General features: G+C 34.2%; 1 protein-coding gene across 1 annotated transcript in view; it reads right to left on the reverse strand.

Annotated features, from left to right (window-relative positions):
- The window catches only part of LOC112043242 (agrin), a 75,260-nt gene that overhangs the window by 35,044 nt on the left and 17,416 nt on the right, over positions 1 to 22,800 (reverse strand). The window contains exon 2 of the mRNA XM_024078563.2: positions 1,250 to 1,393. Coding sequence (XP_023934331.1) covers positions 1,250 to 1,298 — 49 coding nt within the window. The 5' untranslated portion in view covers positions 1,299 to 1,393. The remainder of the gene's footprint in view (positions 1 to 1,249; positions 1,394 to 22,800) is intronic.

A 22,800-nucleotide genomic window follows, 5' to 3' on the forward strand; every position in this document is an offset into this window, starting at 1 on the left:
AAATCCCTCAGGAACCATGTATTTTCCGGGATAAAAAGTAGCCTATTGTTAATCCATGCTATAATATATCTCAATACCAAATTTCAGCTAATTCGGTTAAGTAGTCGAGGCGTGAAAGAGTAACAAACATTCATATCATTAACATCATCAGTTTTCGCAAATCTCGGGAAACCATGGATTTTTTAGGGATAAAAAGTAGTGTTAATCCAGAGTAAAATCCATTTCCATTCCAAATTTAAGCCAAATCGTAGTAGCGGCGTTAAAGAGTAACAAACATCCAACTATACATCCAAACATCCATACAAACTTTCGCGTTTATAATATTAGTAGGATATTATTTACTAGCAGCATCACTTCTCAATTTATCTGAGTCAATACTAAATATAGACTCGTAATTACCACATATAAAATCAAAAGGCTTTAACGCAGTTGAATAAGTAGAAAGTTTGTAGTTTCTCGATAACTAAAATAATGTTTATATTAGTAGATACTCGAATTTTATCTTTGTTACTGAAATAAATGTAATTTTATTAGTTCCTTGTTAATAAGTAGTAGTTTTAACAAAATCCAAAAATGTTTTTATCTGTTTAGTAAAAATAATTCGACTCTAATTTAGCCTGTTTTACAGGTAGTTAGTTAACTGATTTCATCATATAGGTATATTTATTTATTACATATAAATACTTATAATATAATGTATAAACACACCACTGTCAAACATGCTCATCATATTTTCCAGCAGGCTTATTCACTGTCTTTGACGTATGCTAGTTGTCATACTCGTATAAGAGACTAGCTGACGCCGCGCGGTTTCACCCGCGTGGTTCCCGTTCGCGTAGAAATACGGGAATAATATATAGCCTATAGCCTTCCTCTATAAATGGGCTATCAAACACTGAAAGAATTTTTCAAATAGGACCAATAGTTCCTGAGATTAGCGCGTTCAATCAAACAAACAAACAAACAAACTCTTCAGCTTTATAATATTAATATAGAAATTCTATTCCATGTAATAAACTTTAAATAGTTTAAGAAACTAAAATTATTAATGTTGCTTACATACATAGTTACAAGTAAAGCTAATATAAGCGTGTTAAAAATGTCATGCGGTGCTTACTGGTGGATATCACACAGTACGTAAATGACATTTTGTAATTGATTTGATGTTTATTTTAATAGGTTGTCAATATTTACAGATTGATGAGTATTATAAAGTTCCTTTTTAAAAAACATAGTAAATTAAACTTACCGAATATTACTAATGTTATTGTAGTTAGAAGATGCGTCTTGAACTCCATCTTAATTTCACTATTTTTTTACACTATCAGTCTTATTATAATACTATTTATATTTAATGACACTCGATGTTCGAATTAGTCGTCCATGATGTGATCTGTAAGAAAAGAAAGATTTTCGTTAATTACTGTTTCGTTTAATTAAACAAAAATACTAGAAATTATAATGTATCGTTAATTGTAAAACTCTCGTAATGATGTCATAGATTATAGAAAGCAAAGACGATATATTTTAAAACAAATAATACAACTTTCACTATAATTATAGACAATTATTCTTTATTATAGTTAAACCTAAGGTACGGTTTAATATCTTTAAAACCTACCATGTAACTTCTTAAGATAATTTCTAATTAGTGTAGAAAATATGTCCTATAAGTTTAAACCTTTTTATATTGCCTCGTAAATGTAATTTAATTAGATAAAAGGTGTCGCTTGCTCTATTAAAATGTACAAGCAAGACTTAATCTACAGTTTATTTACACGTAAAAGTGAACTTGCTTAAAATTACTACGTATCTACTTTCTATAGCTATAAAAACTTTTGGATTTTAATATTACATAGATATAAATGCAAATATTATGTAACTATTAATTGCTTCTTCTATTTTAGAGTAGCAATATAGAATAAATAAAAATAATTTATTCATTGTCCATAACAACTTCCACAAAACCAAGAGAAGAGAAACAGATTGCTTTTTATTATACCTAATAGTAACATAAGAGCCGTGATAGCCCAGTGGATATGACCTCTGCCTCCGATTCCGGAGGGTGTAGGTTCGAATCCGGTCCGGGGCATGCATGTCCAACTTTTCAGTTGTGTGCATTTTATGAAATTAAATATCACGTGTCTCAATCGGTGAAGGAAAACATCGTGAGGAAACCTGCATACCAGAGAAATTTCTTAATTCTCTGAGTGTGTGAAGTCTGCCAATCCGCATTGGGGCAGCGTGGTGGACTATTGGCCTAACCCTTCTCATTCTGAGAAGAGACTCGTACATAGCAGTGAGCCGAATATGGGTTGATGACGACGAATAGTAACATTTATAATGGTTTTCGCGTCTTTCGCGATTTAATATATCGTAAAGTAATAGGTACTAGTTATAGAAATTGTATAAAAACTTACAATATTCTAAAAAAATACAAGTTTGCAATGCAAACAAATCATTATGCTATTCATTACAATAATAGTGAAAGGTATCAATAATAATCACGTGCGTACATTACGGGTATTGAATGTAAAGTATCCATTTAATCACTCGGGATTTGTGCTTAAATATTCACTTTCCCTCTTGATTTAAACAACAGTCCGCTACAGTTTTTCTTCCGTAACATCTGCTACATATAAAGTGAGTGAAGAAAGTACTTCTCACATTCTAAATTGTTAATGTCGTGAGATGATCTCCAATGACGCCAGTGTGATGGAATGCTTGTTTACGTGAAGAATGCATCCCAAATAAAATGTAAATTTATACGTTTGTAGCCGGCAATTACTGTACTTTTTGTGTGTTATTTGGTCAAGAGTCGTAAAAGTAAATTGGTTACCAAATGTGTGTGTTTAGTGTAAATATAAAAGTTCTTTACTATTAAACTTATTGAATACCTACTAATAAACGCCAGCCAAAACATTTTTAGGTTAGATGAGAGATATCTTCTTATAAGTTGTAGATATTTTTAACCACTTTATAACTCTTACCTAAGTTCGTTATTTTTGTGAAGCTCATGCAGGGTACAATCTATCTCCATTTAAAATATATAATAATTTATTTATTTTGCTATTATACTCTCTACGTACGTTTCACCCCGGAACCGGAGCATCCTCAGGAGATGTTGACCCTACAACGTGCAATTGCAAAGGTATTTTGTCGGACCTGGGTGACGTTGTCACATCGGCTTTTCGCGGATAATTTATAAAATAAATAAATTATTATATATTCATGATGAACTTCCGCAAAGTAACGCCTGCTTCTATCCAATATCTCCATTTTAATTTTCAGCAAAATCCTTTCAGAAGTTGCGCCGAAAAAAATCAACAAAGATATTTATAGGTAAACAAACTTTAGCCCTTACAACATTAGTGTAATTACTTTAATACAAATACATTTTTATGACTAACGAGTAACTGATATATATTTTTTTGAAAGATCCAACATTTTTCTTAGTACAAATATTTATTTGTGATAAACGCGGAAACGCCTCGCAAGTGTGAAATACGAGCACATAATGTTTGAAGAGGCGACGCCATAAAACGCAGAATTATAAATATTTATGTGCGGTTTTTTTTCTAAGTCAGTGAATCGCACGAAAACAACCAACATTTACTTTTTCGCACTTTGATCTACATACATGGGTTGTCACAGCACTGCGTATTATTTCACCAGCACATTTTAACACCTCGTTAAAGAGGCCTTGCGATCATCCTTATAGGATTTATGGAGCTTAAACCCACCATCACACTGTCCCAATGCGGGCTTAGAGTGATAAAGTTTGTTTTTGTTTAAATTAATTATAACCGACTATTTAAATAATGTGCTCTGTGAGGCACCGTGTGGCACAGGTGTAAACCAGACCCAGGCTGCCCAGGCCTCGAACCCAGGACCTCGTGACTCGAAGCCTCATAGGCTTACCTATTAGTCACTACAAATAGACAAACATGATTTTTTTATACTGCCAGTATCATAGCGAACGATAGTCTATACGAGCACGTAAAGAAAAATAAAAGAAATGTGATTAGACTCAGTAACAACAAAAAGTATAAATCTATTCAAATAGCTCATGTTCATCGTGAGGAAACCGGCATACCTACCTGAGAATTTTCTTAATTCTCTACGCGAGTAAAGTTTGTCAATCCGCATTGGACCGAGGTGGACTAAGGCCTAACCTCTCTCATTCTGAGAGGAGTTTCGTGGTGAACATTGAGCCGAATATGGGTTGTTAGTGATGATGTACGGTTTATTGTGTGCTAAGCATTTTTACATACGAGAATGTCCCCAGAAATAGGATAACTATAATAAAAGCTGTCAACTTATAACCTTAATACCTGACAACTCGTTTAGCTTCTATACTACGCAAATTAATTGCTGTAGCTAATTAATGAATTAATAATACTTAGCTATTAAGAGTTGTTGACACTAATCCGACATGGATTTAATACTTACACCGTTCAACAGTATACAACACTTGTAGATGATTAAGTAACGCCGTTGATTGCTATAGACCTTACATAGTAATAGTACTAAAACCTGTCACGCCCAGACCTTCGTTACTTTATACAGGACGCCCGCGACTTCACCCGCCATTAGACCTCCTTAATCCTGCCCTGTTCCAAAATCCGTTCTTAGCGGACGTCTACAACTATACCTAAACAAGTTTCAAAGGTCCTGATCCTCGGATAAAACATAATTTCTTTAATATTTTCTAAAGATTAGGACTTATGTGTATCTCCAGCTTAACCCTTAGCTTTGAGGCAACTGTTTACCCTGAGACCCTAGAAAGTTGATCTTTACGGTGATTTTCGTAGGATTGTCGCGAAGTTTAGTGACTGGCGATTGGAGACTATTTCTTATAATATAATGCCGAGGAAAAAATAAAAAATACGTTTTTATTTTGGACGGTTGAAGTCTGGACCCTTGAAAGCTGCTACTCTACAAAAGCCACACCGAACTCCATAATAATTGGCTATCGGACTTATGGTAGGAGCATAGATAGGCTTACAAATTTTCAACCGTCACAAAATGAAGTATGTATGGCTATCACAGACCCTTAGTCTATAATAAGCTTTGCATTATTTTATTCTCTATTATATGTCTATAAGTACCGTCATGCTAAGGAGACTGAGCTTCTTTGGACACCTACAGAGAGGGGCTCAATTTTCGACTAAGGAAGATAATGGGCCAGAGATCACCACGTCGCCAAAGGTGAAAATGGTTAGACGACAATAGAAAGTGGCTCGCTTACCCACAACTGAAACGCGTTGTGGAAGAAGGCTTTTCGCATACTGACTTCCAAACTTCGTTATGGGAATGGCACCTCGGGATGATGAAGATGATTATTTTATATTGGAAGGTAGTGAGAAAAAAATAACAATGGAATTCATAGTCAAGTATTTCTTATTTTTTAATTTAATTAACAGAACTAAGAAATAAAGACGCAAAATTAAAAAAAGCTACGTGGGTTTCAAGGTAACTTACCTATATGTCCTACTTAAGAAGTCTTTACTCTGTAAATGTGTATTATGGATACACATTTCTACACGCACAAAATCCGCTATTTTTTCCATCACTCAATATGACTAAAAGCCGAGGCAGACAAAATCCCTAGTCCTGAAAGACGTAAGGGCACTCGATTCACGGCTGAATATTCATGAAAAGCTGTTCAAAAATCCTCTACCTTTTGAATAGTGATAACCTTACTCGCATTCAAGTCTACGTTGGTAACGTTCAGGTAAGTACTTCTGTATTTGACTACACTACTCGATATTTGTTACTTATTTACGCACTTTATCTGGAGTATTATAATTAGACTACCCACAACCCGGGATGATTTTAACTGAAAAGGGGAATGACCACATGTCAATACGTCATCGGCCTCCGGAACCCAATTATACAAACAAGAAAACAAACAAACAAACCAATCAGTCTTCAAAAAATGTCGTAAAACTCAGGCTGTATGGTCAACGACCATTACTTAGACTAAAGACTAAAACTTAGACTAATTAAAGCTGTTGTAAAACTTTGTAGCAAACTGTTTTCATAAAGTAATGATTTCATTATTATAGTAAGATTGTCAAGTTTTTTAGATAGGAAAGGGCTGGGGATGGGAAATTCCCTTTCTTAGGCTGAGTTAAAATTAGAATTAAAGACAAAAAAGCTTTAGATTACTAGTTAAATCTTAAATTCGTCTATACAGTTAATAGTCTCCGTAGTATGTTCAAAATATACATTGAAAAGACCTGCCATTATAGACCCATAAACGCACAAGAGTGATGTGCATCATAAAATGGACTAGGTACATACTAATATAAATTTACTTAAGGCTGTGTACATAAATTTAACTTGCAAACTGTCAAAATAAATCGTCGTCATCAACCCATATTCGGCTCACTGCTGAGCTCGAGTCTCCTCTCAGAATGAGAGGGGTTAGGCCAATAGTCCACCACGCTGGCCCAATGCGGATTGGCAGACTTCACACACGCAGAGAATTAAGGTAATTCTCTTTACTTAGGTTTCCTCACGATGTTTTCCTTCACCGATTGAGACACGTGATATTTAATTTCTTAAAATGCACACAACTGAAAAGTTGGAGATAAAAATTAAAGAGCCGTGATAGCCCAGTGGATATGACCTCTGCCTCCGATTCCGGAGGGTGTGGGTTCGAATCCGGTCCGGGGCATGCACCTCCAACTTTTCAGTTGTGTGCATTTTAAGAAATTAAATATCACGTCAAAATAAATATGACGAAATATTTAACATGTAAACTATAGATGGTATTTAAAGTTCATAGCGTCAAAACTTATCCTTATAAGTCTTGCCGCCCAAGTGTTTTATAAATGTCTTGTATTACATTGTTAAAATTAAAAAAAGAGAAAATAAAATTAATTTTGAACCAAATTAAAGACTTGAATCTGTAATAGTTGAGAGGTCGTGGTTCTTTCTCTGGCTGCTAGATTAATTATTGTCGCTTACACTCTTAATAAAGTATTTTGTATTGTAGTTGGAGGGGGAACAGGAAAAATTACTTTAGGTATTGTGTGTGTGATCTTAATAACAATGATTATACAGGAAATCGTGTTCAAATTTCGCTATAAGAAAGCTTTACGAGTTTGTTTGTACAGAGCCTTAAGTGCAATATAATGACGTTACCCAAAGTATGTCGGTGGACCAGGGTAACAGAGGTCGCGAGGCCGTGCGAAGATTGTGATTATTCCACGAATGTCTTACCGCTTAAACGTAAAGGTTTACTTTGTTACTTTTGGCACACATCCGTTTCTGGTGCATTACAGAAAAGCCTAGCGCTTTTCCGCTCTTACATGTTAGGCACCTCGCGCACTAGGCGACTGTGATCACGACTAGTCGATCACAAAAAGTATGACTGCGGCCAGATTTACGATGCCACGACCACCACGGTCCAAGGTCATGAAGCAGCCATTTTGTCGGGCTGCTGTTCACTCAAGAATTGTCTGCACAACTGACTGGTCGGGCCACATTGTTGTCAGAGATCTATACTGAAGCCAAATTCGATGTTTATCAACAAACAAATTGAAAATGTGGGTATTACTTGCTAGTAGTCATTAACACCTACTTAATAATATTTTTAATTGATTTTTTACTAAATTAATAAAAAAAAATATTTGTAATAATGGACTGACGACATCAAGCGAGCGCAGGGTTTCGCTGGATGCAGGCGGCTCAGGATCGTGATATTTGGAAGTTCCTACAAAATGGCTATGTCCTGTAGTGGGCGTTTATCGGCCAATATGATGATGATGATGATGATGATGATGATGATGATGATGATGATGTTGATGATGATGATGATGATGATGACGATGATGGTGATGATGAGCTTAGAAAAAATAGATAATTATAGTCTTTTCAATACCAATTCATAAAAAAACAATACATAATATTAAATAAATGAGGTATGAAATATGAGGTATGTATGGAGAAGAGGGCCGAGCACCGACAATACCTGGTTACAAGCTATGTCATGTTCCGCGTCTACCCACCGTGCGCGGGCGCGGTGGGGGGGTGGGCTTCTATATACGGCGTGGTATAAACGTTAAAGTATGTAATCATCCTGAAAATATCCCCGTAGAACAAATGTGGTTGGCATGCCAGATTAATGGAGTTAAGCTCACCATCGGTACAGCGTACCGCCCACCGTGGCTTGACGTAAATATTTTTTTAGATGCCTTAACCGAGTCAGTGAGTTCACTGTCAAACTCTGACCACACTATTTTACTAGGTGATTTCAATGTTGATATGACACAGCCAGACACTACTAATTATAAAAAAATTAATGATTTTTTAAGTTATATGAATTTTAGGCAATATATCACAGAGCCCACACACTTTACTGACCATAGCTCAACCCTCATTGACCTTGTTTGCGCAGATATTACTTTATCTAATATTACCATTAATCTCATCCCAGAATTGAGCAGGCACGCCTTCATTAAATGTCAGGTCGATATTATCAAATTAAAGCGAATTCCTAAGAAAGTCATATTAAGACCATTAAAGCAAATAGATAAGGATTTGTTTGAAGAACATCTAAAGCAAATAAAATGGGATCTTATTATTAATATGCAGGACGTTAACTCAATGGTGCTTGCTTATAATTCATACCTACACTTATTATTTGATGTGCATGCACCTCTCAAAACCATAACTATCAAGGAAGAATCTTATCCATGGATTACTCCTACTATTTTGCAAATGTTGAAGTTACGCGATCAAGCCCATACAAAGTGTCGCTCAAACACAAATTCGGTTGAAAGGAAATCGTATTATAAAGATCTTAAGCAAACTGTAACTTCTGCGTTATATAGGGAAAAACAAGCGTTTCACAATTATTATATTAATAAATATGTTAATGACTCTAAAATGCTTTTTAAAAATCTAAAAAAGTTCGTTGTCCAAAAAAGTAATGCGTCGGATAATGACTTTTATAGTACGTTTAATGATCCAAACCTTATAAACGATCATTTCCTAAAAATTCAGGTGAATAAACGCGTAAAAGAATCCGATGTTAGGTATTATAATAGCAATCGTTTTACTGGATCTAGATTTGAGCTTCATTCGGTTTCGGAGGATTATGTAGCCAAAATTATTTATTCACTTAAATCAAATGCTACTGGAACCGATGGATTATCTCTGGACATGATCTTATTAGCCTTGCCCTCAACTCTGAGCGTTATAACTGCAATTGTTAATCGATCCATTGCAACAAATGTCTTTCCGCATGAATGGAAAACTGCTATTGTTAGACCAATTCCAAAAAAAACAAATGTAACTTCGCTCACGGACTTGCGCCCCATCAGTCTTCTTCCCTGTCTTTCTAAGATATTGGAAAAGGTTGTATCTAACCAGTTGGCAAATTTTGTTGAAAGGCATAATATCTTACCTGATAGGCAATCTGGCTTTAGGAAATATCGTGGTACTGCCACTGCACTAATTGATGTTATTGACAATATTTTAGCTTCTCAAGATGCAGGTGAAGTAAGTTTGCTTGTACTGTTAGATTTTTCACGTGCCTTTGATACCATAAACATTCCTTTATTGCTCTCAAAATTATACTTTTATGGTTTAGAATCCAAAACTTTGCAGTGGTTCGAAAGTTATTTGTCTGATCGATCACAGTTTGTGCAGATACGTGACCCTAATGGGCTTTACGTTAATTCGACACGCAAACCTGTTATAAACGGTGTACCACAAGGATCTATCTTAGGTCCTCTTTTGTTCATTATTTATACGGCAGATATAATTAACAGTATACAGACCTGTAAATACCATATATACGCTGATGATACACAAATATACACATCTTTTAACTCTCGTAATGTTTCACAGGGTATAACTGCAATCAATACAGACTTAGAGAACATTGCAGACTGGGCTGATTCAAATCAACTTCTCTTAAACTCAAATAAGACCAAATACATGATTCTTGGTACTAGGAGAAGTATCGAGAAAATTCCACACAATGCTCCCCCAGTATGTATTAGGGGCGAAGTTTTAGAACGTACAAATGAAACTAGGAACTTGGGTGTTCTAACTGACAGTGACCTTCGGTTCGAAAATTATTTACTTAAAGTAGTCCGAACTTGTTTTTACAAGTTAAAAATTTTATACCGCGTGCGACATTTTCTTGACATACGAGTACGACTTAAGGTTTGCGAGTCTCTAATATTATCAAAATTAAATTACGCCGATGCACTGTATGGTCCTCGCTTATTAGCCCGTACTCAACGATTAGTGCAGCGAATACAAAATGCTTGCATTCGGTACTGCTACGACATCCCTCCCAGATCTCACATTTCACCATATATTAATAATAGCAACTTGCTAAATATGGCAGCTAGAAGAAAATTGCACTTGGCAACTCTTTTGTTTGGCATTCTTAAAGACAAAGAACCAAAATATCTCTTCGATAGATTGCATTGGGACAAAGAGTCTAGCGCCCGTTCTAACAGAGTCTGGACACTGAGAGCACCTCAACACTTTACTGCTGCGTTTCGGGGTAGTTTTAGATACGCTGCCACCAAGTGCTGGAATAATCTACCTCCCCCCATGCGCAATGTCAGTAAGTCCAAAGCCTGGTTTAGGAAATCGGTAAAAAACCTTTTACTTTTACAACAGCAGGGTAAGTAACAGTCTCCAATCCCAGGCTCCTCACCTACCCTCTTTAAAAATTAATTAATATTAAATAGTCTCCGGGAAGGTTTTGAGGACCCAATAATTTAATTTTATTTATTTCTACTCTATATTGTATTTCTCACTGACAACTACTAATAATTTATTTAACACACTATATATATATATAAATATAATTATAAAGGTATATATATATATAATTATTTATTATGTTCTTATTATTAATTATCAATTAGTAACACTTCTTCTTGTTGTTTCCGCCCGCGTCACCACATGGTTCCACGGAAGATCAGCGCTGCGCTGGTGCATCCATCACTAGCGTAGCACATGCTGAGTGGAGACCATTTTGGTACCACACACATCATTTTTTTTTTTTTTTTTTTGGATTTAATTTAATCATTAGTTTAATATCTTTAAATTATTAGTTTACTATATTTTTAAAATTTCTGTCTTTTGTTTTAGGTATTTGTTGTCTTTTGTGTATTATGTGTGTGTGTGTCAAAATAAAATAATTTTCTTTTCTTTTCTTTCTTTTCAAATAACAAGTGGTTTCTACCTTGATTTTTAAATTGTTTGTTGATAGACATCGAGTTTGGCTTTAGTGTATTGAGCGACCAGTCATACTAGCCCAGTCGGACATAAATAATGGCTTCTGCGGTTTACCTGGTCATTGCGACCACTATAGTGGTCGTGGCCGCCTAGTATGCGAGATACCCTTAGGTACCTTTGGCTTTTGCCTATCCTAACTGTATAGTTTACAGTATTGCTAGAATTTGCAGCTTGCTAACGAAGTTTGTAATCGAATACCTAGCACGAGATGCCTTTGTCAACCACAAAGAAGTAAACAGGGAATCTTTATTGTTTTATTGGAATTTTAACTAGTTCTCACGGATTATGTAAGTAATTTTCACATTACCTAAGTGATTTGTTTTGTTTGAAGTTATGAATACTGTGTAATGAAATATGAATCTGTAATGACCAGATCTTCGTCATGTATATAAGCTGAAAGTTTCATAGTTGTTTCTGAAATAGCAAGTACGATATGCAATAGAGTTGGAGAGCATGATAGTTTTGGGAAGTAGTTCAACCAACAGAACTATAAAAACGCTGAAGCTAACGCTTTATTAATTCCGTGGTTCAACCCCTAGTTTTATAAATACCGGTCTCGATTAAAGGTCATTTGTTTTTCTCATCTTTCCACTTATGAAAATGAAAACGTAACTTACGTTACGACACATAATTATGTAAACTATGACATGTATAATGTTTTTATCCTGAGCTTTTAAATTTACTTTTCTTTACTCTTTAGAATCTCATTGGCACTTAAAAGACTTGCTATAATTATTCTGTATGGATTCTTTACAAAGTCGATTAAAATTTATTTGCTTTCGAAACGTACTCGTAAAATATGATATTCAATGTGTAAAAAATAAATACACAAAACAATGGCGGTGCAAAATTTTAAATAATATTTCACTGTTCTGTTTTTTGTGTCTGAATTTCTGAAAAACAAATAACTGAACAGAATATTCAGAATATTATTAATAATTCATCGAACAGAATTCAAAATTTGTTCATTGTTCTTGTTTCAGCCCAGTGACCTCGATGACTGAATCGAACTTTCGCATTTCGTATGCATTTGAGGTTTATCGACTGTTTCCGCTAAATGGGAAATTTGTATAAAGCTTTATTTAAATTGTACACCTTTCTCTTCTGCCAATATTATTTAGTATTAAGAGAGAAAGGGACAGAATAAAATAAATAACTTTCTGTTAACTACTAATGAATTTTATACATTGAGAAACTTGGTTTACCAAGAATTGCTTAAAACTTCGTATTACTTATTTTTTTTACTATACTATTTTTTTTTGTGTAACTAACGAACACGAACACTATAACTTTTATAAATAATAAAGGTTGTGGACCTATAATTTAAATTTGACCTAAATTTTAACGTCAGTATCAGGAACACATAGCCTCGAGGTCAATGCATACCATCGTACAACCTTGAGCTTGACACGAGGGCGTGACCCGACACGGAACATAATGGTTAATTTGTATTACTTTCTCCTATTCTATGAGCGCCTGGTACATTGTACTCACGCTTGTACCTACTTCGTATTCTGTGCCTAAAGTACGTTTTTCCTGGTAAGTCTTTTTTTGATTCTAATTGAACAAAACAGAGATGATCTTAATATACACGTCAAATAAAACTGATCATTATCTAAATAAAAGCTGACACCACCTACAGACCAAGATAACATAATTTAAACTACATTTCAAAAAGATCTTTCACTTGATGAGCCCATTTAACTAATTCATAAATCAGCAGATCATTTATAAGCCAAAAAAAAGGAACATTATTTACTAATGTTAATCCGTCATGTCCGTCTTGACACACATAACTTAATGCAAAAAAGCTCATTGGTTTTGACAGTTGGCAAAAAGTTTCTTGAAAATCAGAGGTTGAAAACACGTGCTGATTCGAATCAACATACAATGTCTGTATATAATTTTCAACCATATTCGTTTATGATACGGTTCAAAGTTGTAAATTATGTTTTGGCGTCTACCATCTTGGCTTGCCAAACCGTTATGAGATAGATTTTAATATTATTAGGTTAGTGTTTGACAAATTGACCGACAATCGTAGTTTTTTTTGTATGTCCGTTTATTCTATAATGATAATAATATGATTCCGAATTATTTTTAATGGTTAATTAAATAAATATTAAGTAGTCAATATTGTGTTTACGAATATAGTAACTTGAGTGGCTTGGTAGTTTATTTTATATTTATAATTATTGTATAATTTGTGTATTATGGTTTATGTATTAATGTGTAGTTATTTGTACGTATGTATATGTACATTATTATTACGTACACACCACCTACAGTTGTCCTAATAAGTTCCTAAGCCTAAGGTTGCCTGGAAGAGATCGCTACTAAGCGATAAGGCCGCCTTTTGTATTCTACTTTTTCTGATGTTTCTGTTTTGCTTGTTTTCTTTTATTTTTTGTGGTGTACAAATAAAGAGTATTAAATAAAAGAGTCGTATAACTTCTTTACTGAAAGTGGGATCTCAATACTAATATTCCTAAAGCCTTTTCCAAGCTTTGATTTGTACAGCTACGAACGCCGCATAAATATTAGTCTATTGGGTTTTAAATGATGTTTAAACGAACATATACAGGAAAAAATATAGATGAATAATTCCCGATACGAACCCATAATGTTCTATGTTCGGGCTATATGAGTGAAACATTGATACATTTTTCCTTTAATCCCTTGACAGCAGCATTATAGGTCAAAACCAAGCTACTATTTAGTCACTGGCTCCAGTTCCAGGCTTCCTCCTTAAATTGTAAATCGATTGGGAGAGAGCATACGTCCGGACGTCATGCCTGGAATGCGACAGTCACACACAAAAGCAGCTAAAATAAGGAAACGACTGGTCGTAACGCTGTAAATTGAGTGGAAAAACAGTGTCAACACATTAAATTGTCAACATACTAGAATGTGGTCAATTTAATGTCATTGGTAATTGTCACTGTTAAGCTTTTGATCCCAGTTAATCTTGTAATCATCGTTGCGAACATAAACGATTCATATCTAGAATATATGTTGGGATTGGAATGCTTTAGAGCAACTTTATAATCAATGAACTCTTCAGAAGGCAAACTACGAAAGGCCGATTCAAAGTATAAAACTATAAAGGACTCATGATGATGATCATTATGATGCTGATTATGACGGTGGTGGTGGTGCTGATGATATACTAAAACTAAGGTAAGAAGAAATCAGTCAGGGCACTATTAGGAGCATGTTAGATTTATATATAACAGTGGTGGTTTATGAAATAACCAACCGTTAGTCCACAACGGTGTTCCGGCTCAAACTATTAAACGTAACCGTTGTTAGACGCGCCACTGGATTCAAACCATTCTGTTAAATACAAACTATGCTTCGATTTCGGCATTAATTCATTCAATGAAGGAATGAATGAAGTGGGTAGTAGTGAAACATGAATTAATTCATCAACGTCACCCAGACTTAAAATCAGATACAACCAGAGGCATCCTGAGAAGATGGCGATAGTGATAATATTGAATTGTTAAATCTTACAATTGCTCGTTATAGCCAACGTTAAGCTTATTTTTCTTCTAACAAGGCCTCTTATTAGGTTCTCTCTCTCCCTCAAATAAGAAACAAAAATATTATTTTACTTGCCAAAACGTTACTAATGTTTTTCTTTCCTTGTTTTATTCGTAAAGTTGCTAAAACGGTAGTAAAAAGATAAAAAATTAAATGGGACAGCTACAAAGCCTACTTAAATTTCTAGTTATCTAAACGGTGGGCAGGCAATTACTTGGATGAACATTGAAAATAAACAGTCATTGTCATTGGAGCGTATCTAATAACGTTAACTCTAAAGAATGTGCTCTATCGTAAGCGATAATATATTTTACTATGAACACATTTGTAGGGTAACTTGTGTGGAGCAAAAATATGTTTATGGATTTGTTTGTATTTCTAAAATAGATATTAGAAATTAAAGAAGAAGAAAAGCATGTGAAGTTAAAACACACACTGCCACTATAAATGTATCTTCTTATGCCTCCAATTATGGCTTCAACAAGTTGAACTATGGTATTTCAGTGAGAGCTTTTAAATGGGACTATTACCATTTGTAATAAATGTAACTTATGTATATAAGTTAAGCTAAGTTTAAATAAATTATTAAAACTAGTGAAAAGGAAAGTAAACACAAAAATCATGAAATAACAAGAAAAAAAATAACAACGCAATTAATAACGTACAACTAAAGGAAAGTAAAATATGTACCTAATACTGAAAACAGAATATAGGCAAATGCTTATGCAATTATCATAATTATCCTTAGTTAGTAGTTGAATTATTAGATCGAGTACATTACATATAATAAGCTCGAAAATGTAATGACATACTCGTATATTTAATAAATATAATAGTGAAAGTCTCGAAAATCTTTCAATAGCAGCAATAATTTTAGCTCACAAATATTGTGCAGTCAGTTGAATTTCCTGAATAAATAAATAAATTTGTTATTGAAAAGCATAGTTTCGCTCATTACCTGCAACTGCTAGGTACGTTACTTTATGCTGCGGTCGTCGTTACCAAGCGCTATACCGTTTTTGCGTCCACTCCTAGATCATGCCGATAAAGTGCAATTTATAATAGCTTTATTGTAGAACATGTGATTTGTGAACGGTATATATTATAAACATATTAAATAAATATTACAAAAACATAAAATAACAACATTCTCTAAACTAATGTTATCTTTTGCTTCAGGAACTGATCTGAGGAAAACAAGATGTTGTCGCCTATATTAAAATGTCCATCTTGCAGGAGATGCCAGGATTGAGCCTCGTTGCTTGCACCAGCAACTATTCCAACCATAAGCTAGTAGGTAAGTGCATTATCAACTAAATCAATCATGTCTGTATGTCATTTTATGGCATCATGACTCAGTTGATAACGCGATTACTATACCTTATATCATTACATGGCAGAAATAAGTATGGCAAAAATAAACTTTACACTGTAACAATTAATATACTTACTTCTACTTCAGTCAGTCGATGAGTCGACCATAAAACCTTTTTTAAAGGATATTCCACAGATTTATAAACAATATGTCGTTTTACGACTACTAACTGTTAACGACTACGTTGAATAGTGTAGGTGCTACTTTTTCTTGTACTTTTAGGACAGTATTGATTTTAATTCCACTGAATAAACGGAACATTTCGTAGAGTAGCTTTTAAGAAATGAAAGTTCCTATCGGGCATATTCCATACTTGTCCATAAACTAAACTACAGTTACACGGACCTCATGGAAGTTACAATGGAAGTACAAATACTTTACGATAACTACCCGATTCAATTCGCCTATATATAAAGGGCTTCAGCATTGGACAGTGCTGTTTAGATTTGCATTGTTAAAAATATGTCTATTCTATGGTCTTCAATACATTTACATATTACAAGAGAACCTTCAGTGTGGAATGGCATTGCATTGAAGCGTAAGGGCCATTGCAAACTGAACTACGAATACAATTGCAAAGAAATTGCTTTTTTACACAGATAAATAAATCCTTTACTTTAATATATAAGAAAAACAATGCGAGTGAATGCCTACTACCTAGTTTGTTGTCGGCTCTTAGCTTTAATTTTAAGTTCACGAATTTAGTTATCAACGTTATTTCTGTATTATAATGTACAAAAACCATACTAAATGTATATACTAACAATTCCTGTCCCTAAATAAAATTTTTATTTGCCTTTGAATTTTTGAATTCTACTTACCTACTATTTAAATCTCAGAGACAATTTAATTAAGTTTAATAAATTACGTTGATTTTGTTTTAATAATTTTAAGATTTCACACGAAAGACAATTGAGCGTTAAGGAGTCAATGAAATTTGTTGAAAATATTTGTAGGTTTGCGGAAAATAGCAAAGTTATTACTCGATACATTCTGTAAAGTTACGTTTCCCGTAAATCCTATGTTTCTAATTTTATCTAGCATTTCTTAATCGCAACAAATGGTTATAGACTGAGGTAAATTTTCCATGTAAATGAGACGTTTATTAGATCTGCAACTCTTCGTTATGAGTGCAGTTACTTACGAAACGGATACCAATCGGTATAATGCAGGAACCGACAATACCTCGTTTGCAATGTTACTGCGTTGTGTGGTCCCTCTCTTATCTAAAACTGTGGGTGGTCAGTAATGGGAATATGATGGGATCATGAATCTACGGCAAAATTGCCATAATTGGTTTATACGATTATAATAGGTTCACTATTCTTCTTCCTGTTTGTTTTTTTTCTACAGATGAATAAAAATGTATTCAATCTTTACAATTCTGTGTGACACACTGAATTGCCTTGTTTTAGTGAAAATACTATATTGTAAATCATGGAATTCGTCAAAGTTATGTTTGCTTTTATTCGGAGGGTCATTGAGCGAGAGAGAGTCCAGAGAGTTGCTTGGACCATCATTTATGTTAGAAGAAAAGCTATTCAAGGTGTCTACTTCTTTGGACTTTGTCCGGCTAATGCCCTAGGCAGAAAACTAACTTACATGCCTATTTTTTCATTGATATTTTTACTAATTAATATCCAATATATAACTCAACGTTTGAACTTTGAACGCTTATCTTAAAGCTCGGGCTAACTCTTTCTTGTTCCCATCTCCTAACTCTTTGGACTCCGTCAAGAAAATGCTATGGATAGGTAAATCTATATATATAAAAATGAATTGCTGTTCGTTAGTTTCGCTAAAACTCGAGAACGGCTGAACGGATTTATCTTATCTTGGTCTTCAAATGTTCGTGGAGGTATAGGGAAGGTTTAAAAGGTGAGAAAAATTAGAATAATTGCCGGGAAAACCATAGAAACAACCATTTTCTATTTCCCATACAAACGTTTAAGAGTCAAGGGGTAGGGTATGGTAGGGGTAGAGTAGTGTAGAGTAGGGTAGGGAAGAACTGCACATAAGTCAAAACGAAGCTTGACCGGGTCCACTAGTATTTAATAAAAATCAACACACATTCCAGATTTTCTGAATAAAGTAGGTATATTATAATAAAAAAAATTACTTCTTAAATTTAGCTACGAGGATGTTATTCAAGTTTGAATGGTTCATAATTCCCTTACCCTAGAGCTGGACTTGATCTTGATGTCATAACAGAGTTTATAATAGGCTTGATTATAGTAATATCTCTCTTTCTTGTCCCATAAACTAAATCGTTTTAGCAGTACGGTATAAGTTAAATTACGCAACTGCTTGGGATTCCTAAAAGCTTCCTCGAAGCTCGGTATCGTAACTGTTCCCGATTACGCGGTAATTACGCGTAATGACCACCGGTGAAACTCGATTTGTGAAGTAATTTGTCAAGACAACGGTTTTATTTACAGTGTCTTAGCATTTTCCTTATTTAACAGATGTACAAAAGAGATGAATTTCTTAGCAATCCATGGATTCACCGTGCGGGTGCCGGGTCCATCGCATGGCAGAGAGAAAATCTCCGAGCAAAGTCTAGGACTTGCGTCCAATGCATGTAGGGTTAAGGAATTGCTTGACAATCGGTTAACACCCCCTTCTCCGTTTTCACCTTCTTTCTCCTGCCTAGCCGCCTAATTTGATAAGATCCTATTAGAGCAGCTTTAGATACCCGTTCTAATATAGAACCTGCTGCAGTTCTAGAGAGGCCAAGGTCTAAGCAAGTTATAGAGGTATTTAAGCAAGTTATAGAGAGATTTTGTTGATAATCCTCTCTCACCTACTTCTACGGCGTACAGACTAACCTCATAGCCATTTTTAGTTGGTTAATTTCTACCTTTTTTAGAAGGCCAATCGAAAAAAGTACATTTTTCATTGTAGTTTTAGTAAAATATAAGCGATTTGTAACTCGATATACTCGTTTGTATCATGAGAATTTCTCCAGTAATTTTTGGATATTCTAAAAGATTTCTTTTATATTATTATCATGACAGATTAGAGACAAAGATCTGCCATGATAATAAAAAAAAGCTCTAAGGTCCTATGTCTACGTAAACTATAAAACTATAATATTAATATGCATGTGGATTTACAATACGTAATCTATATTTTAAGATTAAAAAAAGTGGCTTTGTTAAAATATGCATATTTTTCACATTACAATATTATTAATTATTTAGTTAGATCTAAAATTAAAGTTTCATTAATAAAAGCTAAGTGAAAACAGCATAAACGACAATGTTGTTACGCCAACCGGATAGAACATCATCAAAACCACATTGAACGGTTCTGTACCGTTCGGCACACAAGCACATACCGTTCCTCAGGTCTCTATGTCAATAGTAAACCTAATAGACTTTACAAAAACTCTGACCTATAATATTGTTAAATTTCTTTCAATACCTGTCAAGTTTTTTGCTGACACTATTAAGTATACAAGAGCTTTTTTGCCGACACCTATTGAGAGCATCGCAGACCGACGACTAGACATGTAATTATTGTAGGTCGTTTTCTTTTTTACTTGGTTAATTTAATTTGTGATGAATGCGTTTAAGTATTCTATATATTTAACTATCGCATTTCCGAGAAAGGAGACGCAATTTATTTTATACTAGCGGACGCCCGCGACTTCGTCCGCGTGAAAGTCGTTGTAAACTTTCAACTACCCCTATCCTACCCTACCCTAACCTACCTCTACCCTACCCTACCCCTACCCTACCGTACCCCTACCCTACTCATTAAGGTTGCACTTCTTTATTTATTCCTCCCACCGCGAGTCGCGTCGAGCGCGGCAACCGTTACACAAAAATAATCCATATACTTAGCATGAATTAGTATTCACGCGCGATGGCTTAGCATATTTCTTGTATAACTTTGGTGTTTCTTTACCGATTTTTATGATTCTTTTTTTATGTGATGAGTGTTATAAACATAAGAGTAGACAAATATAATTAGAAAGCTCCGAACTGCTATAAGCTATCGGGAGTTACACGTGTTATTGTGAGTCAACCATAAAAGATAGACATATATATGCTTTTGTGTTTTGATAGATAATTTTAAGGAGAACATTTCCGTCATACATGATTTCTATGTAGCTTTAACCATTAAGGCTGTACACGCGACGGAAGCTTAAAAAATTGAGTAACTTCTCCCGTTTTCTCAACATTTCTCTTCACTGCTCTGCTCCTATTGATCGTAGCGTAATGAAAAGTATACTATAACCTGCCCAGGAGTATGTAGAATAATTGTACCAAGTTTCGTTAAAATCCGTCCAGTAGTTTTTGTTTCTATAAAGAACATACAGACAGACAGACAGACAGACAGACAGACAGACAGACAGACAGACAGACAGACAGACAAAAATTTTACTGATTGCATTTTTGGCATCAGTATCGATCACTAATCACCCCCTGATAGTTATTTTGGAAATATATTTCATGTACAGAATTGACCTTTCTACAGATTTATTATAAGTATAGATATATTTTTATTGCGTTTTTTCCTGGTCATTAAAATTTTTAGCAAAAAAGATATTCGTGTACAAATACTACAGTTTGCTGAGACGTTCTAGTTTAAACTTCAAGGTTAACTGGTTGCTAGTTTGGGGAAAGACGTTTACTAATCATTACATAAACAAAGATCGACAAAGACGTACTACCACTTAGTTTTGGTTATACATATATACGTATAAATAATCAAGTCACTTAATGTTAATTTACGATGCTACTTAAAAACAAACTGGTGTATTAGTTAACTGCAAATAATATTTATTTTATACATTAAAAAAGGTATTGTCATACCTTATCCAAACCACATAGCTATAAAAATTCTTTCATTTGTAATAATTTTAGTGTAAAGCAAGTGATCGTGAGTCTGCGTCATATGCTACAATAATTATTGTATGAACGGATTCGAAAGCGAAATACGATAATTACGGTAGGTATTTGTAAAAATAAATTATATAGAATTATCCATAAGAAACGTCTTCAATAGATGGATTGACAGGCATTCATTTGTTATTGAGATTCCACTTACTTTCAGCCACACGGTGAGTTAAACAAACTGTTTTATATTTACTTTATAAAGCTTTAAAACCATACATATTTTTCGAGACTATATACATGTAAATATATGTACTTAGCCTATGTCCAGCTGTGGACGTTCATCGGTTGATTATCTATACTTAACATTATAAAGATCTCAGGAACTACTGGTCCGATATGAAAAAATCTTTTAGTGTTAGATAGCCCATTTATCGGGGAAGGCTATAGGCTATATATTATCCTTATATTCCTACGGTAACGGGAACCACGTAGGTGAAACCGTGCGGCGTCAGCTAGTGATTCTTGCCATCATTCTACGTGGGCATGATTTGTATAGCTATTAGGATAAGTTAGCTTAAGTTCCTTATATATGAGTATTCTTTCTCAAAATTTATCAATTGTAAATTATAATACTGTATGACTTTTTCAAAAGAGCAACTGTTGAGTTTCTTGCCGGTATCTTCTCAGCAGAACCTGCCTTCCGAACCGGTGGTAGAATCTTTACAAATAGTCAACTGACGTGTCAAAAGTGCTTGTAAACTGAGCCTACTTGAAGTAAATGATTTTTGATTTGATTTTGATTTGATTTGATTTGATAGAAAAATAAAATTAAATATGTTTAGAATATTCTGTTTACAGGTATTTATTAATAATATAAAATAGAATAATATTTTGAATATAATAATATTCAGAAATAGTTTTATTAATATCACGAAGTAACTAAGTCTTATAAAGTTGTTGGTAAAGCAGATTTAAGAAAGTGGAATCGCGACACAATTATAGCTTGACAGGCGTAAAGTGACTCGCGAAAGTGCAAGGCTTTGTTTGCGTTGAGCGTAATTTCACTTTCCAAAACACAATTAACACTTCGAAATTAGATATTAGTTCAAAGATAGCGCATAGACTTAACACTTTTGTTTCTTTATTTATAGACTAATTTGCTACGTATTATTATAGCATCTGTGATTAAGTGGAATCTGCTTTCTAATATCAGACAGTTCAATCTATATTAGACAACATATTTCGATAAGTTAGGTACATTCACCTGTCATATTAAGAACTGATAACACAAAACTTCAAAATCACATTCTTCTATAATCATCTGCTGAGCACGAGTCTCCTCTCAATGAGAGGGGTTAGGCTAATAGTCCACGCTGCAATGCGGAGTGGCAGACTTCACACAGTTAGAATTAAGAAATTTCTCAGGTATGCAGGTTTCCTCGCGATCTTTTCACACATAAACACTTTCAAAACTCACTCACGTAAGTTCTAAAGTTCTTGTTGGAATACGGTTTTGTCGTTTATCAAAGGAAAATAAATATAATTTTAATTATAATTATACGCAACATAACGTTGGTAAGGTAGAAAATACATAATACCTTTCTTAATACCTTAGCACTTTGTCTTTTCTTAAGGCATAGTTCGGACTACTTTGGTATTTTAGTCGAGTACGAACAATTTTTGGATTTACCGCCCAAAAATGGTTCGTACTCGACTAAAATACTAAAGTAGTCTGTACGGCATCTAACCGCT

The sequence above is a fragment of the Bicyclus anynana genome, chromosome 2 (genome assembly GCF_947172395.1).
Source record: "Bicyclus anynana chromosome 2, ilBicAnyn1.1, whole genome shotgun sequence".
Classification (NCBI taxonomy): Eukaryota; Metazoa; Arthropoda; class Insecta; order Lepidoptera; family Nymphalidae; genus Bicyclus; species Bicyclus anynana.